Raw genomic sequence first — 22,033 nt, forward strand, 5'->3', positions numbered from 1 at the left:
TGGTGATGGCGATGATGATGATGATGATGATGATGATGGATAAATTAATGAGTCATTTGCGGAGACAGCTGGCCATAGTAACTGGGTGGTGGAAGGAGTGCAAGATGAAAATAATTGTAGCAGGGGACAAGGATTACAATTTGCAACAACAAAAAGATTACCAAAACAAGAAGAAGAAATTCAGAATGCAATGAAGACAGTTTGTGGTAGAAAAAAACTTCTCCATTAGCTGGACTGGAGTCCAGAGAAGACTGAAGAGGAGGAGGAAGATGAAAAGTTTGTCTAAAAGGCACATATTTCACAGGCTTAAGAACATGGAATATTTAACTGCAAGAGAGGGCAATGAAGTAGGAAACACACAATATTTGCTAATAAGCCAGTTGGTGGCCTGCCACCATAAATAAGGTAACTGTGTCTTGGTGACACATTGGAAGTGGGTCATATAAGAGGAAGAATACCTCAGTTACATTTAGTTGGTAGGTAGTAGAAAAACTTTTTCCAATTACCAAAATTATTGGTTTATCATCATATTTGTCATTCAGCAAAGCCTGTAACTTTATTAACAATTGGACGCCTGAAACTTCCTGGCAGGTTAAAACTGTGCACCGGGCCGAGACTCAAACTCAGGACCTTTGCCTTTCGCGGGAAAGTGCTCTACCACTGGCAGAATTAGAGCTGTGAGGACGGGGTGAGAGTCTTGCTTGGGTAGCTCAGGTGGTAGAGCACTTGCCCAAAAAAGGCAAAGGTCCCAAGTTCAAGTCTCGGCCCAGCACACAGTTTTAATCTGCCAGGAAGTTTCATATCAGTGCACACTCCACTGCAGAATGAAAATTTCATTCTGGAAATTGGATGCCTCTTTGATGCCTCTTATGCAACATACAGCATCAGTATCTGTGTATCTCATTGCAGATAGCTGTTCCAGCATTTCCGGCAAAACAATCTTCACAGTACTCTGAACTGGACAGCAATGCTGGCTAATGGTTTAGTTCAGAACTAATTTTCACTTCCTTGTGGTGTTCGCTAGGTATGATCTGCACCTAAATAATAGTAGGCAACCCACTTCATGTTTTCAACTAGTACCTGCACTGACACTGCAAAAATGGCAATTTCTCGTACATTGCTACGTACTGGACCGGACAGCGCCCACTAGTACTAGCAGAGTTCTGTCTGAGCCACTTCTTTCAATGATTTTGTGAGCAATAGCCCATTCATAAATATGGTCATTCCATTGCTATAACTTACATGGGACCAGCAGACTTCCTTGCAGCAAAACAATCTGTCCCTCAATCCCTTAAACAATAGCTGTCACTCACAGGTACCTGCCTACAAGGATGAGGAGATTTGCATTTAACGTCCTGTTGACAAGGTGGTCATTAGAGAAAGAGCACAAGCTCGGACTAGGGAATCGGGGGAGAAGGAAATCGACGGTGCCCTTTCAGAGGAGCCGTCCCAGCATTCGCCTTAAGTGATTTGGAGAAATCGTGGAAAACCTAAATCGGGACGGCTGGATGTGGGTTTGAACTGTCATCCTCCCGAATGTGAATGAGTACCTACACCACCCTAATGGCAGGAAGTACTCGGATGTGCTAAGAGCCCAATCTGATGCTGCCTGGCCAGCACCTGTCGTGCTGTATACAAACATCAAAGTGGCAACACTTCTCGATGCAGCTCCAGCCCTGCACAGGGCCCTATTGTACACATACCACACGGCTGTTGAGCAAAGTAACAGGTATAACTCCTTCTGGTAGTCTCTTTTTTTTTAGAGTCCTGTTCCCAAATTTTTGCAGATATCAGATCTTGCTGCAAACACTGAACACAAATAGGTACAGTTTAATGGAGACAGCACAGAACATTCTAACTGTACGGTGCATCGGAAAGCTTTCCAGTGCCGACGATCACGTGCGGTTGGTGTGCGCCCGACGGTGTGGCAGCATCATGGTGCTGTGACAAATTGCGGACCCCACCGGTAACTTCCGTTCCCATGCTCCTATACGGAACGGCGACGTCCGCAGTGTAGTTCCTGAGTTCCGCGATGACGTCGAACATGTCCACAGTCTTGTCGCCGTGTGAACCATGGTGGGACGCGCGGTAGCTGTCGCGCGGGTACGAGCCGTCCGCGTCCGGAATCCTCTTGCCGCCAGAGCTGCAGCCGTACAGCGTGTAGTTAAGTGCTTCGTCATCGTCCTCTTCGTTATCGTCCGACAGCCTGTCGGAAATAGCACTCATCCGCTTCCCCGGCCGGCGCACCTCCGCATACACGGAGTGCCGCTGCTCCTCTTCGATAAATGTGCTCTTGCCAGACTGAAATTAATGTCGGGAAGAAAATGATGTACTACGTAACAGCACTTTAGCACTAAAAACTGTTACAATTGAGCAAATGGCGAAACACATTAAGAAAGAAAAGTGTGTAATTAATTATGATCTCTCGGGTTTTCTACGTGTGACTGATTAAAGGGGTGCTTCTGGGTACTCAGTTGAATTGCGGTTTCCATTTTACACACAGTGTTTTGACGAACAACTCGGTCATCTTCCTGAGGTGCTGTGAGTTTTGCTATTGTACGTGCTTGCTGGAGTCCAGCCATATGAAGAAGACAACTGGGTTGGTCATCAAATATTGTTCATAAAGTAGAAATAACTCAACTGACTATTCGAAAGCACACCTTTAGTTGGACAGTTAGTACCAGGTTTGAACATCAAAATTGTGACTCCTTGCTACAATGTAGAACAAGTCAGTTCTACACTAATAGTACACTTTATAAGTGAGAAATATGATAGCAGACCCATACTTGACAACTTGCATTTTTGTTGCTTTTTTGGGTTCTGTTACTTCAATCAGTAAAAACAGAACCCTTATAGGATCGCTTTGTTGTTCGTCCGTCATCTGTCTGTTTGTCTGACCATTAAAGAACCTGTTTTCTTGGGAACTTGAGGTCATATCAACTTAAATTTACATCACATACTAAGGTCCCTTGGAGGTGTAAAAAAATTTAAACTTCTAAGTCAGTGTAATCAAAAGATATGGCCATTTATGTCACACATTTTGATACTTGCAAATTCAACTCATAAATGTCTATAGTATACTTCCCATTGACCTGGAATCATGAAATTTGACAAAAAGCTATGTTTCACAGTACAAGTAAAGAGAAAAATCTTAAAACTGTAATTTTGTATTCATATCACACAAAAAATATTTTTTGTCAATTTTTTGTCTGTCCATCTGTCTGCTAAACGCCTTTTTCTCAGGAACGGGTAGGTGTATCAAGTTCAAATTAATGTCACGTACTACAGTCAACAGTTCCTTGGTGGTGTAAAAAGTTTAAATTTCCAAGTCAATGCAATCAAAAGGTAAGGTTGTTTATGTCATGTATTTTGATACTTACAAACTCACTTATGAAAAACTGTAGTGTGCTTTGGCAAGAAGCTAGGTTTCACGGTACAAATAAAGGAACAAAATTCCAAAAATGGTTCATTTGTAATTATATCACAGAAAATTCTTTTTTGTCTATTTGTCTGTCTATGTGTTGTTATCTATCTTTTCTCTAAGGGATGGGTTGACATATCGAGTTGAAATTTCTGACACATACTGTCGTATCGGCCGCCGCACAGCAGCCGTCAACTCAGCGCGGCGTGCTACAACATGCGCGGCACACAGCGAGTACCGCTGGCGCCGCACACGATGTCAACAACTGGCACAAAAGAAAGCGTCGTCGCGGAGTTAGCGGCAGCGTACACACCACTATCGATACGGATTACCCTGGCGGCACCGTCCTTGCCACCAGAGTGAGCAACCGTATAAGGGCGCCATCTACAGACACTCTGATTGGCCGGACCTGCGGATTTAAGTGAGCTCCCTGAGCTCATTTAACCAGTTCAATCTTCGCCGATGACTGTGTTACTACCCGGCTGCTGGATTCACGACGACCGAACCGTACTGTGGCCTCCCTGGCTGGAAACTTGCGAGGCGTCGGTATCGGCTGGTTGGGAGTGATTTGGACTTGTATTCTCTACTAGTGACTCTGATTTCTCCTTGGCGCTACAGCCAGCGAAGTGTTGTGTAGTCGAACATAAGTTTTGTTTTGAGTGACAGAAGGTCAAATAAATTTGGTTATCGTGGAATATTTGTTGTGTTATAGTGCGGACATAGTCCCATGGCGGTATAAAAAATTTAAGATTCTGTGTCAATGAAATTAATGGCAATTTATGTAACACATTTTGTACTGATATCGAAAACCGGCAAAAATTATTGAAATTTGGATGAGTTATTATCCCAGTTTTTTTCATACATGCAATGATTTATTTTATGTTTTATTCTTTCCCTAACCCCCCCCCCCCCCCCCCCGCCCTCCCACTCCCTCTCTCCCCCCAACCAATCATACACACACAAATACTACCGTGGATTCAGAAATTATTCTATGGAGTAATTTATCTGCAACACTATAAACTTTCTCGCAGAAGGTATCCAAAAGTCTTTGAAAAATTGTAATTAAAATTATTGTGTTTTACCTAGGTCTTACTTAGGACTATCATCTGCAATGTAGTCCCTTTGGGTGTGAAACTGTCAATCGCAACATTTCTGTCGCTTCTGAAATGCATCCTATAAGCCTTTTTTGTTAGATTATTTAGTACCCTGAGCGATTCTGCTGGCATCTCGACCACTGTACCAAACTTTTGCTCCTTTAATTTGATTTTCATCATGGGGGTAAGTCTGGTGAGGGTGGTCAGTAGCGAATAACTGTCATTTTGTTTTTAGTCAAAAATGTCTGAATAATGTAGGGTGCATGTGATGTCGATTGTCCTTCATATGCTACTTCTTATAGCTTTCTCTTGTCCTCCTTCAAAGTCTAAGAACATTGTGATAGGAGTCTGTATTGAGTATCTACCCCAGGCAGGCAGATTCTTTATGAACAAACCTGCCAATTAAAAAGATAAAAGAAATTGGCCAACATGAAGGACTGTGACAACTACTGTTTATGGCGGATTTAAACAGTGTGCTGGATCGAGACTTGAGAAAGGGACCTCTGCCTTTCACTGACAAGTGTTCTTCAACTGAGCTAACTGGGCATGACTCACGACCTGTCCTCACAGGTTTACTTCTACCAGGTATTAGATGAGGTACTGGTGGAAGCAAAGCTGTGAAGCCAAGTTGTGAGTTGTGCTCGAATAGCTCAGTTGACAGAACACTTGCCTTTGAAAGACAAAGGTCCCAAGTTCGAGTCTCGGTCCAGCACATGGTTTTAATCTGCTGGGAAGTTTCATATTGGTTCACACACTGCTACAGAGTGAAAATTTCACTCTGAAGTTGCTGTTTAGTTTCAAGGTAGAAGCCGTAAACCAAACTCTCATCACCAATGAATGCTTTTGAAAGAAAGTTTGGATTGTCTTGAAACAGTTGTTCAAGTTTACTACAGACTCCCACACTACGTTCCTTTTGATCATGCTGATACAGTCGTGTGTAAAACTTTGCCACAATCCTCCTCATGTTCAGTTCTTCTGACAGAATATTTTTACATTTACTGTAACTTATTCCAGGAACAGAATAATGGTGTTTTATTTTTTGAAATTACTCTTCTGTACAATTTATTCCTACCCAGTACCACCCCTTCTCCACAGTGATATTAATATATTATAGCAACATATCCACAATTAAGGAGCTACTGATGTAGGATGTAATTTGAACAATACCTTCTTTCCACAGAAGACTGTCTGTTTCTTTGCATGCATTTTTATGTATGAGCAGTAAGTGTCAAAGTAAGTGGTGTTTGGTTCTGGGGGCTGCTTGCCATCCAGTGTGCTCTTCTGCTTCCTGCAAACAAAAGAGAATTATCTGCATTGTAATAAAAAGTTGCCACTATTACAGCAGTTGCAATGGAAAATAAGAAAAGCAAGTTACAAGAATGGTGACAATGGGGTAGCAGGTACACATGTCATAGGCCAGTTGCAGCTCTGTGTCATCATGTGTACCAAAGTCATTATGTTCTTGAGAATCCAGTGATGTCTTTCGAGAAAGTAGACCCAGAAAAAGTTTTCTTAAATTCAAAATCTCCAGATGAAACTGAAATTCAGAAGTAATTAAGGAATTCAAAAATTACAAGGCTTCTGGAGAGGGAAACTTGGGGAAAAAAAATTCCTGAGAATTCCATGTGTGAGGAGGAAGATTGTGTCAAGAAGCTCCTGATAAATTAATTATGAGTGTGGGATAGTGTGGAGAGGGGTGATGGAGCATAATGACGTTTTTTGAGTGTTGGGAAGGTGTGGAGGGGGGTGCGGGAGGGGAGAAGGGAGAGCAAATGACCTTTTTTCCCTCTCAGCTCTTAACTAAATACCAGCCATGAATAGTAGTTTAACCACGCTTTTTAAATATTGATAATTTATTTGGAATAATATTCATATAATGAACACACTTTGAAATATGAAGTATTTTAAAACTTGTAATCTTTAAAACTCAATAAAATTCAGTTTCAATGCTAGGTTAAAAATGTGGAATTCTCTGAGATTTTATGATCCATGTTTGAAACTTCAGAAAGTTTTGGAAGAAATTTTGGAAACAAAGAAAATTCCAGAAGAGCTGAAATACTATCACATTCATTACACAACAGAGGAAATAAGACTGATGTTAACAACTATAGAGGAAGCTCTCTAGTGGCTGTTATGTATAAAATCTTATCCAGAGCCCTTTAAAATGGTTTGGAAGAGCAATTAGGCCCTATGCTTTATAAATACGGAGGGAAGTTTAGAAAGGTTCAGCCCTGTGAACAGCAGATTATGAATTTCAAATGCGTTGTAAGGAACTATTGTTTAAGAAGTAAAAATCTTGTCATAACCTTTGTAGAACCCAAAAAAGATGACGACTCTGTAGACAGATAATAGTTCCTCAATACATTAGAAGAATTCAGCTCAGATTAAAATAAAAAAATAAAAAATAAAAAAAAACAATTCTTTGGCAATAATTACAGAAACACTGATGGAAACAAAGTCCAGGAGAAATTCTGGAAGCTTTTGAAATCAAAACTGGTGTAAGGTAATGTGATAGCTTCTTCCCAATGCTCTTCAAATGCAATGTCTTGGGTGCATCATTTCAAGTGATAACAAGATAATAACCAAACTCAAAAATCAGCTCAGTTCTGCCATCAAGTTCGGAATCTGCACTGAAACAAATAAGTTCCCTCAAGATCAAAACAGACTCTCCTTCAGTGATATTTTATACTCTTAAAAGCATATGCCCAGAAACCTCCACAACAACCAAAGAGGCTGACAATAAACTGTAAGTTGCAGAAGTGAAGTTCTTACAAACTATTGTCCAGAAAACTAGCAAGTATAGTGTAAGAAATGAAAAAAATTAGAGAAAAGGTTGACAACAAACTGTCAGCTGAAGAAGTGAAGATCTTACAAGCCATTGTTTAGGAAATATAGGGTATGAGACGAAAAAAATAAGGAAAGAAGCTGGAGTGCACACATCCTTGGGGGATGGGGGTGGGGAGGACCACTATCCGATCCCGGTAGCGAAGTGGTCAGCGTGACAGAATGTCAATCCTAGGGGCCCGGGTTCGATTCCCGTCTGGGTCCGAGATTTTCTTCGCTCAAGGACTGGGTGTTGTGTTGTCCTACTCATCATCATTTCATCCCCACCGACGTGCAAGTTGCCGAAGTGGCGTCAAATTGAAAGACTTGCACCCGGTGAACAGTTTCCCTGACAGGAGGTCCTAGTCACATGACATTTATTTACCTTCTACACTTCCCTCCAATACTAAATCGATGATACCCTGGTGTCTCAGAATGAGTCCTATTAACTGATCCCTTCTTATTGTCAGGTCACGCCAGAATTTTTTTTTCCTCAATTCTATTCAGTACCTCTTCATTTGTTATTCAGTTTAACCATCCAATCTTCAGCATTCTTTTATAGCACCACATTTACAAAACTCGTATCTTCTGCTCGTCTGAAATGCCTGTCATCTATGTTTCACTTCTGTACATCTTACACTCCAGACAAATACATTTAGAAAAGACTTTATAACACTGTTGACCATCATCAGTTATTTTCAGAATGAGATTTTCACTCTGCAGCAGAGTGTGCGCTGATATGAAACTTCCTGGCAGATTAAAACTGTGTGCCCGACCGAGACTCGAACTTGGGACCTAAGCCTTTCGCGGGCAAGTGCTCTACCAACTGAGCTACCGAAGCACGAGTTCGAGTTCGAGTCTCGGTCGGGCACACAGTTTTAATCTGCCAGGAAGTTTCATATCACTTAGTTTGCTGCCCAAACAGCAAAAGTCTGCACTAGTTTTATTGCCTCATTTTGTAACCTAATTCCCTCGATATCACCCAATTTACTTTGACTAGAGTACGTTACCCTTGTTTTACTTTTGTGGATGTTCATTTTATAATCTCTTTTTGAGACATTATCTGCCCAGTTCAACTGCTCTTCTGAGTCTTTTGCCATCTCTGACAGAATTACAAAGTCACAGGCAAAGCACAAAGTTTTCATTTCTTCTCCCTGTACTTTTAATTCCCTTCTCCAAATTTCTCCTGAGTTTCCTTCGCAACCTGCTCAATGTACAGACTGAATAACATAATTGAGGGTATAGGCGACAACCCTTTTCAACCACTGCCCTTTAACGATACTCGATCGTTATAACTGCAGTCTGATTTTGTACAAGTTGTAAATACCCATTTGCTCACTTTATCCCTTGCTACCTTCCAAATTTCCAAAAGTGTAACACTATCAAAAGCTTTCTACAAATTCTATAAAAGTAGGCTCGCCTTTCCTCAACCCACCATCGGAGAGAAGCCATAGTCAGTAGCGCCTCATCTTTTCCCACATTTCTCCAGAACTTAGCTCATCTTCTCCAAGGTTGGCGAATGGCTTAAGTATCGATAAAGGAAAATTGCCTTTAGGAATTGTAAAATGACAACAATACAGAATGGCTGATGATGCAAACACTGCAAATGAAAACTGCAGGAGGCAAAATTCCAGATAGACACAAATAAAAGTAGAAAATTAGTTTTCAGATCTATTAGTTCTTTCCTCGGGGAAGAAAGGAGGAGATATTCGCCAAGGCCTGAAAGGAGGACAGGTTATTAAGAGTGTTTGTGTGTGTGAGGGTGTGCGCGCACATGCGAGTGTAGGCATGTGCGATTGTAAAATAGCTGCGGCCCCGGAACTGATCCATTTTTAAAATCCTTGTAATATGCTAGTTAACCATATCTTATCCTTTCTGGATGCCAAACATTGCGACTGCATTTAAAATTGTGGACGATTTGTATGGAAACCGACAAGATACTTTATAGGGCATTTAAAAAACAATAACTAGTTCCTCAGCCAGCTTCCAAACCGTTGTAGGTGCGCCATCAGATTGTAGCTACTTACAGGTATTGTATATTTTGTACTTACTGCATCTCAGGTCATGTCACATTCACAACTTCTGGGATTTCAAAGGCTTGCCACGATCCCAGTTGCACCTGGTACAAAGTATAAAGTGCCTATAAATAGCCAAACCAGGTGATGAAACTGCATTAGTGCAAAACCTAGCTAATAGAAGAATAAAAGCTTTAAAAAAGCATGCTCAAGCTACTGGTTGAAGCTTTCATGCAAACTGTCGACTGCTCAGTGTTGTCTACTGTAGGGCTTCTGGCTGTGGTGGACTTTGTGTGAGGCCACCCACGAAGTGCTAAGGTTTTAAAAGGTAGCCACAGACACTGTATACATTACTAGACAGCTGAGATACTCACCAGTTCCAGCTGTAGGCTGGCTATCTAATGGCCTGCAGGGGGAACAACAATTTTATTTTCAGTATTTCATATAATTAATTGTTGAATTGGGAAATTCAAAGTATTTACTCATTGAAAGGTACAATATTACATTAAAGGTTTAAAACAATCTGGAATATGCCTTTGATAAAGTTAACAGAGAAAAACTATGGAGCATAATGAAGTAAAGAAGGTACCCATTCCATTTAATAAACACTTTAAGAATTCCATATGAAACCACAATAATAACCTTAGATGCAAATGGAGTCCTGACAGCATGTTTCAGCATTAACAGGACAATCATACAGAAAAGGCTGTAGCATTACACCCACACTTGAAATACATATGTATAAAGAGAATTTACTATGTGAATCGAACACTGAGTTTCCTGCAGGTATTAGAACAGAGGGAGAGACTACTCAGAATTGTGTTTTATATAGGGTGTTCGGAAATTCCCATTAAAAATGTCTAGGACATGTAGATGGAATGAGTATGTAATGTTTTGAGTAGGAACCAAGTCCAGGAACGTAACTTTTCTGTTCTACGATGGTTTCAATTCACGTGTTTAACTTGTCCACATCTGCATGAGGAGCTGAATTAGGCATGACATAGTACAATTATTTGGTAATAGTTTGAAAGCAAACATAACAAAACATCAATTTATCACTTAAGTACATTTGATTGTATTAACACTTAAACATTACACATTTTCATTATTCAAAAACAGAAAAGAACCCAGCACACTGTATGTACAGAATAGTACTGGTGCACTATGACAGCAGCTCAATGCGGTAACTGTCGATGTTGTTACAGACGTTGTATCTGCGGATTGTGTTCTGGTACACATTCTCCATCCCACCTGGACTACCCTCTTGCATACCAGGACAAGCAATTCTGGGACTTTTCTCTTTCCCTCAGCTGATGTGGGTGCTTTACACATCCAAATTGAAACTGTCATTGAAAAGAAACAATATATTTCTGAACATGAGTTCCTATTCAAAATATTATGTACTCACTCCCATCCACAGGTCCTTGAATTTTGTAGGGGAATTTCCAAACATCCTGTACACAGACAACGTAACCATTTTAACAGTTAAAGGGAATGATACACGAAAAATAATTCATCTTTTGAATAGAATATGACTATATCCATAAAGAAAACTAAAACAATGGTTTTGTTAGGACAGAACCCTGCTACAAACAAAAAAAGTGTTGAACAATACAGCAGTAGAACAGGTCGGCCATTCTGTAGTGTGATATAACACAAGAGTATGATGAAAGTACAGCCAAGAGAGTAGTAAAATTTGGAAAATACATGGAACAATAAACAGGTACTTTACAAACATTATAAATAAATAACACGAGCACATTTTTATAAAAATAACAGCCATCTGCACACTACTCTACAGAATGAATTGTGCATCTTTTACAGTGCCAAGAAGTAAGATGTGGGCAGCAGAATTTCTTAGGGTCATGAAGGGTCATAACAGAGACAGATTTTAAAAAAGCAACATTAGGAAGGAACTAAAGACATTTAATGTAAGAAATAAAATTACCGACGACAGAAGAAAATGGAGTTAATATTCCAACAGAATAAACAGTGAGCACTACCTAACAAAATCAGAAATTATTATGCAGCAGGCTGAAGAAGTCTGGGATACCAGAGGGAACAAACAGACACCTTAACAGGCAGAGGCCTAATATTTGACAAGCAGAAAAAGTAATCTCAGACACTTCCATGCAGTTTTTACTTACACAGTTTTTACTTACATCATTTAGTTGACTTACCCTTTCCCTGTTGACACAGGTGTGACGGGAAACGGCTCTAGCGGGAGGGTTGCCACCTGCTCCCGTGCTAGAGATATCGACTCCCGCACGGAGGACAGCTGTCGCAGTTTCTCCACCGAGGCGGCTGCGCCCACAGTGGGGAGTGGCCGTTCCGGCACCCGCCGTCCGCTGGTCAGCTGGCCGAGGTTACCTTTGAGGATGCACTCGTAAACGTCACACAGTCCGAGAGCGTCTGTAGAATGGGGCGCCGCAGCCGGAGGTGCGGGCGGCGTCTCGGCCCGTACCGGCCCGGGAAGTGGCTCCGGCATGTCGGAGCACGGCGTGTCGTGCAGCAGCAGGCGAAGCATCGGCTGGTTCGGCCGCGGTGAGCAGGCGGGCAGTGGTGGCAGCGGGGGTGCCGTATGGACAGGTTTTGGTGTCGGCTCACGATTTCTGCAAAAGACAAATGGCCTCACCTGATGACTAAAATAATTGCTCTTTATGCGTCATACAGTGTTATTTGTGTCATGTTTCCTTCCGAAGTATAATACATTGGTGTACAGAATTAAAGCAACAAGTTTGCATAGTTGCCTTTATTTTTCCACAATACAGTGTAAGCAGGTGATAGTAAAGTAGAAACAATGTGAAGAATACAAAAAGTAAACAACTGCAACATGCATAATGGTAGACAAAAATGTTCTTCATTTTTTCCAATTTGACGGATCTGCACTCCGATAGCTGGTTAACGTGCTCAGAATGTGGTGTGACCAGCTCTTGCAGCAATACGGGCCTGACAACAATGAGGCTTGGTGTGAATGATGTCATAAATACCACGTTTAGGCAATAACGCCAATTCCTCCTGCAGAGTTGCTCGCAGTCTCGAAGAGGGTTCGTGGATGCTGACGTGATGCAACCCATCTCCCAAGAGCAGCCATGGGATTCAAATCGGGAGAGTGACTTCGCCATGCCATATATGCAGTATTTTCTGTTTCCAAGGAAACATCAACTACCCGTGCTCTACAAGTTCGAGCATTATCGTCCATCAATACGAGGTCTGTGCCCACAGCACCTTTCGACAACTGCACGTGAGGTCCCAAGATCTCCTCACGACACCTGACAGCAATTAAACCTTCCTGATTCACCCGTACAATTTCATGAAGAGGTGTTCGAGTGGCCTGCCCATGCCATTAGGGATCCTTCTCGGTAACAGGCTCTTTTGACAACATTTGGGTCCAAAAATCGTGTTCCACATTCCTTCCAGATACGAATTCATTGAGAATCACTCTCCAGACCAAATTGGGACTCATCTGTGAAAGGAGCATTGGCTCACTGTTCAACTGTCCAGGTGGCATGTTGGTCACTCCACTGCAGACGATCCCTTCTGTGAAGATGCATCAGAAGTACACATACAACATGTCTCTGACAATAAACGCTACTCTGTCAAAGGCTACTGTACATTGTTTGCTCGATACAGCACATCCAGTGGATGCTGCGAGGTCAGATGCCAGTTGCTGTGCAGCAGTAAAGCCATATCGTTATGCGCTTACAACCAAATAATGGTCCTCTCTTTCTGATGTTAGACGTGGTTGGCTGTGCCCTGATCTTTGGGATACAGTTTTGATCTCCATAAACTGTTGTCACCAACGAAAAACAACAGAATGATTCACACTAAACCATCAGCCCACATCAGTTTGCAATTGTCCTGCTTCTATTCTTCCTATAGTCCTCCACCATAGAGAGTCTGGCAGGTGTCTTTTCCTTGCCATATCACACCATCTCTGACTGTGTACATAGTGACCGGACTACCCGGCAAACACTATTCCGTTCGACAAGTGCCCTGACGTCGTCGTTGGTATGGTTGTCCACTGACCAGAATGCCATCTTCCATACAAAACACAATGGTAGGGACATCCGTTGACAGTTTGTATCATTGTATCCTCAATCAGGGAAATAATGGTTTGTTGCTAATTTCGGGCAGCGGTGTATTAGTGATGATAATAGTGTTAAAGTTCTGTCATCTTCCAGTAGCTCACACAAATTTCACCTGGAATTCTTCTCAATAACAGTCGTCTTATGACAATTTCTCAATGTTGTGGACTTGTGAATCAAATCTATTGGTTACTGCACACAGTTCTTCTCTGACGAAATCGGTGTGAAGAATGTGATTGAGTTCTAATATATTTGGCAGCTGCAAAATTATATCTCAACATTCCCTGATGACACTGTCATATTTTAAATTGTCTCAGATATTCTTACAATATACTGTAGCTCCTAATCATTACGTCGATACACATCTAAATATATCTGTCACATCTAGTGACCGAAATTCAACTTAGTAATGAAATGAAAGAATCATTTTTCAGTCCTGTTTTGTTTTTACAGTTGTTGACGGTTATTCTTCTTTGAGATGTCCAAAGCACTTCCAAGTAGTGACTGCACACCACAATTAAAACAACTGCACCACAGATAGGTCCGCTCGGTGCTGTCTTGCCTCACAGACATTCTGTATGCGCCCCGTTTCGTGGATTTTAATTACAAATTATAACAACCTCGAACAGTGGGATTGTCCCACCTATTACTACACTACTTACACTTTTTTCTAAAATCGAGGTACAGGTGGAACATATATATCTGGACGAGATACAGGTTACACCTCACATTCCGCTACCCCTCCAATTGGTTTGCAGATTTTTGTCATCGGCACAGATTTTTGTCATCTTCATCAGTCATGAATTTTGTGAAGGCTGATCAAATTGGTTGTTGTGCGATTCATGTGTTGTGGTCAATGAAGAATACTTTGAAGATGATCAAAATTTGGTGTAAAAATAAGAAATAAAGATGTTATGATGAATTTCCCATTTTTTTGGGGTCCTCCCTCACACACGGGCTACATACTGTGTATAATAAACAATATTTTGAAAAACTATTTGCAGTTTCTGTTCCATTCTCCAAGCATAGCAGCTGTCATGAAAATGGGTACCTCAAGGTTCTCCACCGCCCCTACAGCATTGCAAGTGAGTGATAATTTCAAATGATGTTTTTAGTGTACAATATGGTGGAGTGCTTTCGAAAGAAAATTCTTGCCAGCTAAAAACAATAACAACAACAACAACAACAACACACACACTAACATTACAAGAAAATTTGAAGATTTTTTTTTTTTAATTTCAACTTCTGGATTTAAGAGGACCAGTGACATGTTTGGACTGAAAATAATGTATGAACATTCTCAAAGTTTATAGCTAGCCATTCTCAATGCTAAAAATAGAAGAAGTACGTAGTCAGATGCATTAATAAAAAGTTACAACTAATGGCATAACTTATATGGTTTGTGTGTATTACATACTGCTATTTTTTATTCCCTATTGTTCGGGCGTCAGTCACAGTTCTTTGAGTACTACTATATACAGAGGGCAGGCTGTGTGGTGAACATATCACTTGGTTGTATGGCGCCCTCTGTATGAACTGCATATATAATATTTAAGGGACTCCAGAAACTATCCTTAGAAAGTACAATGTGACAATGGTACCAAAAATAACTTAGGATGTATTTTGCAACACTCTGTAGATGCAAAAAACATATTTCATGCTTCTGGAGTTTATAAAATTGATTGCCCAGACTGTAGGGCCTGTTATGTTGGCCAAACAGGAAGGAGGCTGGAAATTAGGTTTGGAGAACACATCGTGTTGGGAAGAAAAGATACCATGGAGAAATCGAGTATGGCTGCCCATTTACTTACAACGAAACATAAGATGCCGACTTTGACATCTAATGTGAGGTTAATGCATAAATGTGAGAAAGGCAGGTTCCTCGACCTCCTTGAAGAGCTGGAGATCTTCTGCCATTACAAGAATGCTGACAGCAACCTGATTGATGACCAGGTTGTTGTGAAAAATGGATGGTTCTGGGAATTATTTGAAAACTTGTTGCTAGGAAGCAATGTAAGGTTTGACCCAGGGGAACAAAATAGCTCCTGCCGTCTTGTCAATATGTCGCAGCCATTACCATAATATTGTATGAGTATGATAGTTATAATTTTGAACCTACAGTACTTTCTCCGTGGTATGTTAGCTGAGATGCATGTACATTGTTATTAACAGCAATTCAGTGTATTAGTTTTATTGTATTTATAAGAAAAATCAGTTTGAAGTGACAAAGAGGTTAGTACCCTCTACATCAGTAACGGAATAGCCCAGTTACACCAACCATCCATCTGGCTGACATTTGGCGCCATCTATGAACTATTTAATAAATATACCTGTTATGATATTTTAATAAAAACAGAAAAATAATACAAATATAGAAACATTTAAATCAGATCAAATCTAATAGTTGTACATAGCATGTGCCTCCTTGTGCCTTATAAATAATTTTTTTTAAAAAAGGTTTTACCCATCTGAAGTTACTTAGATGTTTAAAGAATAAAACAACTGACTCACAAGGAGTGAACCTGGAAATTTTCTTATATATATTTTCTATATTTACTGGCAAATATGAAATAAGTCGGACAGCAATGTAAAGAATTTTACTTATGTTTTATTTTATGAAATTCCCACGTAAATTTGAAGTGTTTTACTTTCCTTAAATATTGTATATGAAGTTCATATAGAGGGTGCCATACAACCAGCCGATATGTTCTCCACACAGCCTACCTTCTGTATACAGTAGTACTCAAAGAACTGTGACTGATGCCCAAAAACAGGGACTTACATTCATTGAGAATAAAAAACAGCGGTATGTAATATACAAAGCATATAAGTTATGCCATTAGTTGTAACTTTTTATTAGTGCATCTGACTATGACTATGTACTTCTATTTTTAGCATTGAGAATGGCTAGCTACTAGCCAAAATCTGGATTTGCACAATAAAATTTAAAAAGGACGACTGATTGCTGCACTCTATAATTTATAAAACTTCGTTTCTGCTGCCGCGATGTCTCTGCATCAAAAACCAGGTGAGCAGAGAAGACAAGAATGAAGGTCTCTCAGCCAGAGTAATTAATTTTTCCATGCAGATTTCCCTGTGTTTTTCTACCCACTGGATACTCTACTTTGTTGTCATTAGTTCTATGCTCTAGCTTTCTGTCAAATTCTATAATTTCTGTGTTCATTTATATTCCTTTCTTGGAGGATCAAAACATGAATTCTCATTTAGAAATTCTGCTGATATTACTGCACTTTTAATATGGAATACAATCGACTTGAAAATACTACAACATTTTGTCATCATTTTATGAACGGGCATAAAATTTATATTATTTTCGGGTTCTCCACTGCTGGCCAGACCAGTAAAAAATATTCAGAACGTTCAGTATAACAATTTTAAATTGTTTTCCAATGGTACTTCGACCTCTGGGCATACCAATCGGAGTAATAGTACACTTAGGCTCTAGTTTCTGCATTTTGCTCAATACAAACACACGTCGATGCACCATTCCAGAGAAGACAGACACATCACGCAGAAACACTGAGCTACTGCATTGTTAACAGTGTACAATCGGTAACAGAACTATGAGGTGGGTGAATTGCAGTGCTTAGTGGCAATGGTTTTCAGGAGGCAGGTGCAACGTTGAGGTGTCTAATGTCGTGTAGGATACTTCAGTATAGAGCACAAGTGGCTCATAATCAAAGGCTCTGAGGCGGAACCACCCCACACTATATATCAAAATAAATTTCTCAATAATGTATAGCAGAATTTAAATGATCAGAAGGCATTTCACACATTTCCCACACAGATTTAAATAATGCCGGTCAACGTTTTTGGAACTGTTGATATTTGATATCATGCAACGTTTTTCAAACAGGTAGCCTTATGTCTTAAGGCTGCACCTAGAAATGCAGCTTAGCTCTTTGTAGCAGAGATTTGCGGGTGTGGCTTCCTCAGACTACAGCTCTTATGGGCATCCCAAAGGCTCTGGCGTTTGAGCCAAACTGCACACAATTTTCACGTTCCACTGCTTACAGCAAAAGGGAATGAACAGCGCCGTTGAAGCTATGCTATCAAATTCCTGTCTCTGTTTATCTTTATTACACTATGATGTGTCATTAACTGACATTTAATATTATTGTTTGGTAGTGTTTTACACAGTTTTTTTTCTGCCACTAGCTATTCTATCCACTAGAATAAGTTGGCAAATGTCTCACCAGAATCCACTAGAGTGTACTGTAACATAAGTATTACCACCTAGTAATAGTTTTGCAAATGATTGGAGGAAAAAGTGCACAAGATATACCCCCGCATGCAATTAGGATGAAAGGGAAGGAACTTGGTGCACCCAGACCCGATATAAACATCAAGAACAAAAACAGTAAAAATCCAAGCAAGGGTGAACACACAATTTTACACTACAATGTACAATGTAGCCGGGTGGTTGGGACCACTTTATCACTTAGAATGCATATTTTTGTAATACACAAGTATAAATACTACAAATACAGTGTGTAAATTACCAGGGCAGTTGCCAGTGTGTAAATTACCAGAGTGGTTGCTTGGGTTAGTCATGTCAGCCCATCACAGCACAAAATCCATTACGTCATGAAAACGTCACTGATTCGTTACGCAAACTCATAAACACCATGGTCTGAGAGCACAAAACATTAAAGTCTGACATTTAGAAATGAAAAAACTAGAAACATGAAGCATGCAACATAGCTAACATACACCCCATAAACGATCTTTCCAAAATGTGTTTTTTAGTTTGATTTTTTATGGTAAACTGTAGCGAAACGCAACACTGAGGGATAAACAGGTTACCTATAAATGTTATCTTGAAGCTAGCTTTTGATGCTATTTAGTAGTTGATTGTGAAATGGAAAGAAGATACAGGATGTAAACATTTGGAGCTAAGAGAGTGATATTGCCCCCCCCCCCCCCCCCCCACTCTCACTCTCTCTCTCTCTCTCTCTCTCTCTCTCTCTCTCTCTCACACACACACACACACACACACACACACACACACACACTCCTGAAATCTTAGTTGTGGTGAGAAACTGATATGTTATTTATTTCAAGTTTCTGCTATCAGTCGCTTTTAATTTTATGCTTAATCTAACATAATGCAACGTGTTTCGAACATGTTTTGTTCATTTTCAAGCGTTTGTACATGCATACATACATACATTGAGAAATGTTACTTAAAAATAAACAGTTTTAAACTACAGATACAGACTCACTTGCTATAGTCCGCCATCTCGTGTTGTGTGTATAACATTGAAGCAATTTGTGCAGTGGCATTCAGTGACAAAATATAATGTGCAATAGTGTAATGTCAACCAACAGCTCCGCCATTACACCAGTGATACAAGTAAAGCAGCAAGAGGACGCAACTGTAAGTGATAAACTATGACATAAAAGCCTCTCACACTATTTTCGTAACACATAACTGATGCAAATCTATCTGCATCCGATACAGGCTGTGATATACATAGTCAACAACAAAGAAAAAATCCAGCAGAAGACATCACTGACTTCGATTTATAGATATACACTGCCCCCCTCCTTCACCCCCAAATGCCACACCAGCAGCTACAGTAAAAAACAAAGTGTTCTAGATTAATTTAGTTTAAAATTGTTTATTTTTAAGTAACATTTCTCAATGTATGTATGTATGTGCAAATGCTTGAAAATGAACAAAAAATGTTCGAAATGCGTTCCATTATGTTAGATTAAGCATAAAATAAAAAGTAACTGGTAGTAGAAACTTTAAATAAATAATTTTCCCACACAGTCACGGTTTACAAACATAGCCATCATGAAACTTCCTGGCAGATTAAAACTGTGTGCCCGACCGAGACTCGAGCTCGGGACCTTTGCCTTTCGCGGGCAAGTGCTCTACCAACTGAGCTACCGAAGCACGACTCACGCCCGGTACTCACAGCTTTACTTCTGCCAGTACCTCGTCTCCTACCTTCCAAACTTTACAGAAGCTCTCCTGGGAACCTTGCAGAACTAGCACTCCTGAAAGAAAGCCATCATGGCTGAAAATAATTAAAACTGATATGTACCATAGCCCAAGGTCTAGATTAGTTCCAGTCAATAAAGATCACTGCCTTCCCCAGTACGGAAACCACGAGCCTCGCCTGGTATAGATATAAACACTGCATACTTTTTTAAATGAATGGCTGCCCCCACCTGGGACTCACGATGGTGGACACTGCCCGCTGTGGCGTCTCGGTGATGGTGCGCACGCAGTTGCTGGGCTGTGATCTCTTGATGACTGGCACCGCTCCGCACGTCTCGGCTGCCTTCGGGCTGCCATTTGCGCCAGACAGGGTGGCCTCTCTGGCGTGGACTGGCACTGGCTGAGGAGCTGGCGGTGCTTTTGGGGGATACTGTGGAATCTGTAAAGAGAAAAAAATTAAGCTGCAATTCATTATTTAGACAATTTTCCAGTACTATCCAGTTCCTTTTAGTTATTCGATATAAGGCTGCCACATCCCAAGTACGGGTTTCACAAGAGATCGAATGACTGCAACTCATACTAAAGAGAGTTCAGCCAGTTGAGAAAAGGGAGAGAGAGAAAGACTTGCTTGTCTAGATTAAATTTCCTGAGGGGAATATAGGGGACCAGAAGATGACGATGATAATAATTAACTCAAAAGATACAATTAACTTCTGAGTTTTATTCAGATTATTAAGTACAGAAATGACTTCCTTAGCACAAGTGTTCCCATACTAATAGCTAAGTCCTGCCATAGAGACTTTGACTGTCGCTGTTCTGTCTGCTTACTGGAATCCTCGTACAACTAAAATCCTCGTACAAAATCTAACACCTTCAGAGTCCTGCAGCTAAGTAATCCACTGCCCCCCCCCCCCCCCCCCCCATTGACAGCACTTTCCCTGAGGACCACAGTTCGCAATTCTGGAGGCAAACTGAGGAGAGTTCCATTCTTCCAATGTTCTGGAGGGGTACAGTGATGTTACATCCGGTGTTGCAATGTGGGGAGGCATCAGATACGACTTTGGGTCACGGCCGGTAGTGACTGAAAGAACTCTGATAGCACAACGGTATGTCACGGACTTCCTGGATCCTCACGTGTTACCTCTCAGCGACAGTATCGTAGTGTCGTGTTTCATCTGTGTGAACTGTCTGTGTGATGGGATACTTCTCTGACCCACAAGTTCCCCCAGTCTGTCTGAGGCAGAACACACGTGGACCACTTTGGACGTGGACTTTGTCCAGTCTCCAGGATATCGAGGGCTAATAACAACTGTTGTGGGCCGGCTTGCCTCAGGAGCGGGTATAATGGCTTTATGACACCCTTCCTGACACATTCAAGTCAGAGGGGGTGGGGGTGGGGGGTGCAATGTCGTCCTCTGAAGAGTGGACTCGTACTGGAATTTCTTTGTAAATTTGATTCGATTTTCTAATCTCTGAAATTACACCACAACCCCTCTCGAGCTCCGTTTCGTCAGGCAGTGTCTGCAGGTGCCAGTGAAATGCAGTGTCGCATCCGGGAATTGTAGATTCAGAATAAAAGATGTGCAGAATTTATTTGAGTAAACCATCAATGATGTTACTGTGCAAGTCTGAAAATTTGCAAGAGAACTACTTCCTGAAGAAAAGTAACTGAGAAAATTTGGTTGAAAACACTGTCATTGCTTCAAAAGACTACCCAGACACTGTGTTTTCAGATACACACAGTACTTCAGAATATGACACCTAAACAACAATAAATTGTCATGTTTCTTGTTCCTTCCCTTTCCTGAAGTTGTAAACCCTGTTTTCTCTCTCTGCCCCCTTTCCAGCCATTTTTGCCTTCCCTCTCTCCACTCAAAAATTTATGAACACAAGGCAGAACAGCCACTGCTTGTACCATATTTATGCTTAAAGAAGGAGACCAGTTGTGGAGAGACATGCTGCAATGGAGATTCTCGATTCGGAACCTGACCTGGCAAGCTGGAAACTGGTAACCGAGCAGAAAAAGGAAGTTTATTCTGAGGAAAATAAATGTGAAAGCAAAGAAATTTAGGTGCAACATAATTTGCTAACTTCTTGCAAACATCTGTACTGGGGAGTACAGTGTCACTGCCAGTGAAAATTGAATGACAGCAGTGAAAATCTTCCTTATACTATTACAAAATTAGCTGCAAATAGTTTCTTTCTTCTTGTTTTTATGTAGGTATGCAAGAAGCTTGTTTTGGCATTTGTGCTACTTGCAAGTGTTCCTGTTGACATTACATTGTAAAGCATTTTATTTTACGTCTATGTAACAGTACTATGGCAAAGATGCTGAGTCGCAGATAGGTGCAACAAAAAGACTCGCACAATTAAAGCTTTCAGCCATAGGCCTTTGTCAAAACACACACACACACACACACACAAACGGAACTCAGACACATGACTGCAGTCTCAGGCAACTGCAACCACACTGCCATTCTTACATTTCATCCAGGATTTTCCATTGTTTGATTAACAGTACTATGGGATTAAAGAAATAAAAAAGTTATGTTCCAAGATGTTTTATGGAGGTCACTCCATTTAGATGCAAGTATAACATAAGATAAAAATTTGATAAT

The 22,033-nt window shown here is 40.7% G+C and overlaps 1 protein-coding gene across 1 annotated transcript in view; it reads right to left on the minus strand.

The window, feature by feature from the left end:
• Positions 1–1,854: 1,854 nt before the first annotated feature.
• Positions 1,855–22,033, minus strand: part of LOC124552276 (RE1-silencing transcription factor-like) — a 71,733-nt gene continuing 51,554 nt past the window's right edge. The window contains exons 9-12 of the mRNA XM_047126555.1: positions 19,646–19,854; positions 11,534–11,965; positions 5,683–5,803; positions 1,855–2,301 (exon numbers count right to left, since the gene is read on the minus strand). Of these exons, the coding sequence (XP_046982511.1) occupies positions 1,855–2,301; positions 5,683–5,803; positions 11,534–11,965; positions 19,646–19,854 (1,209 nt within the window). The remainder of the gene's footprint in view (positions 2,302–5,682; positions 5,804–11,533; positions 11,966–19,645; positions 19,855–22,033) is intronic.

Source organism: Schistocerca americana, chromosome 10, assembly GCF_021461395.2.
Source record: "Schistocerca americana isolate TAMUIC-IGC-003095 chromosome 10, iqSchAmer2.1, whole genome shotgun sequence".
Lineage (NCBI taxonomy): Eukaryota > Metazoa > Arthropoda > Insecta > Orthoptera > Acrididae > Schistocerca > Schistocerca americana.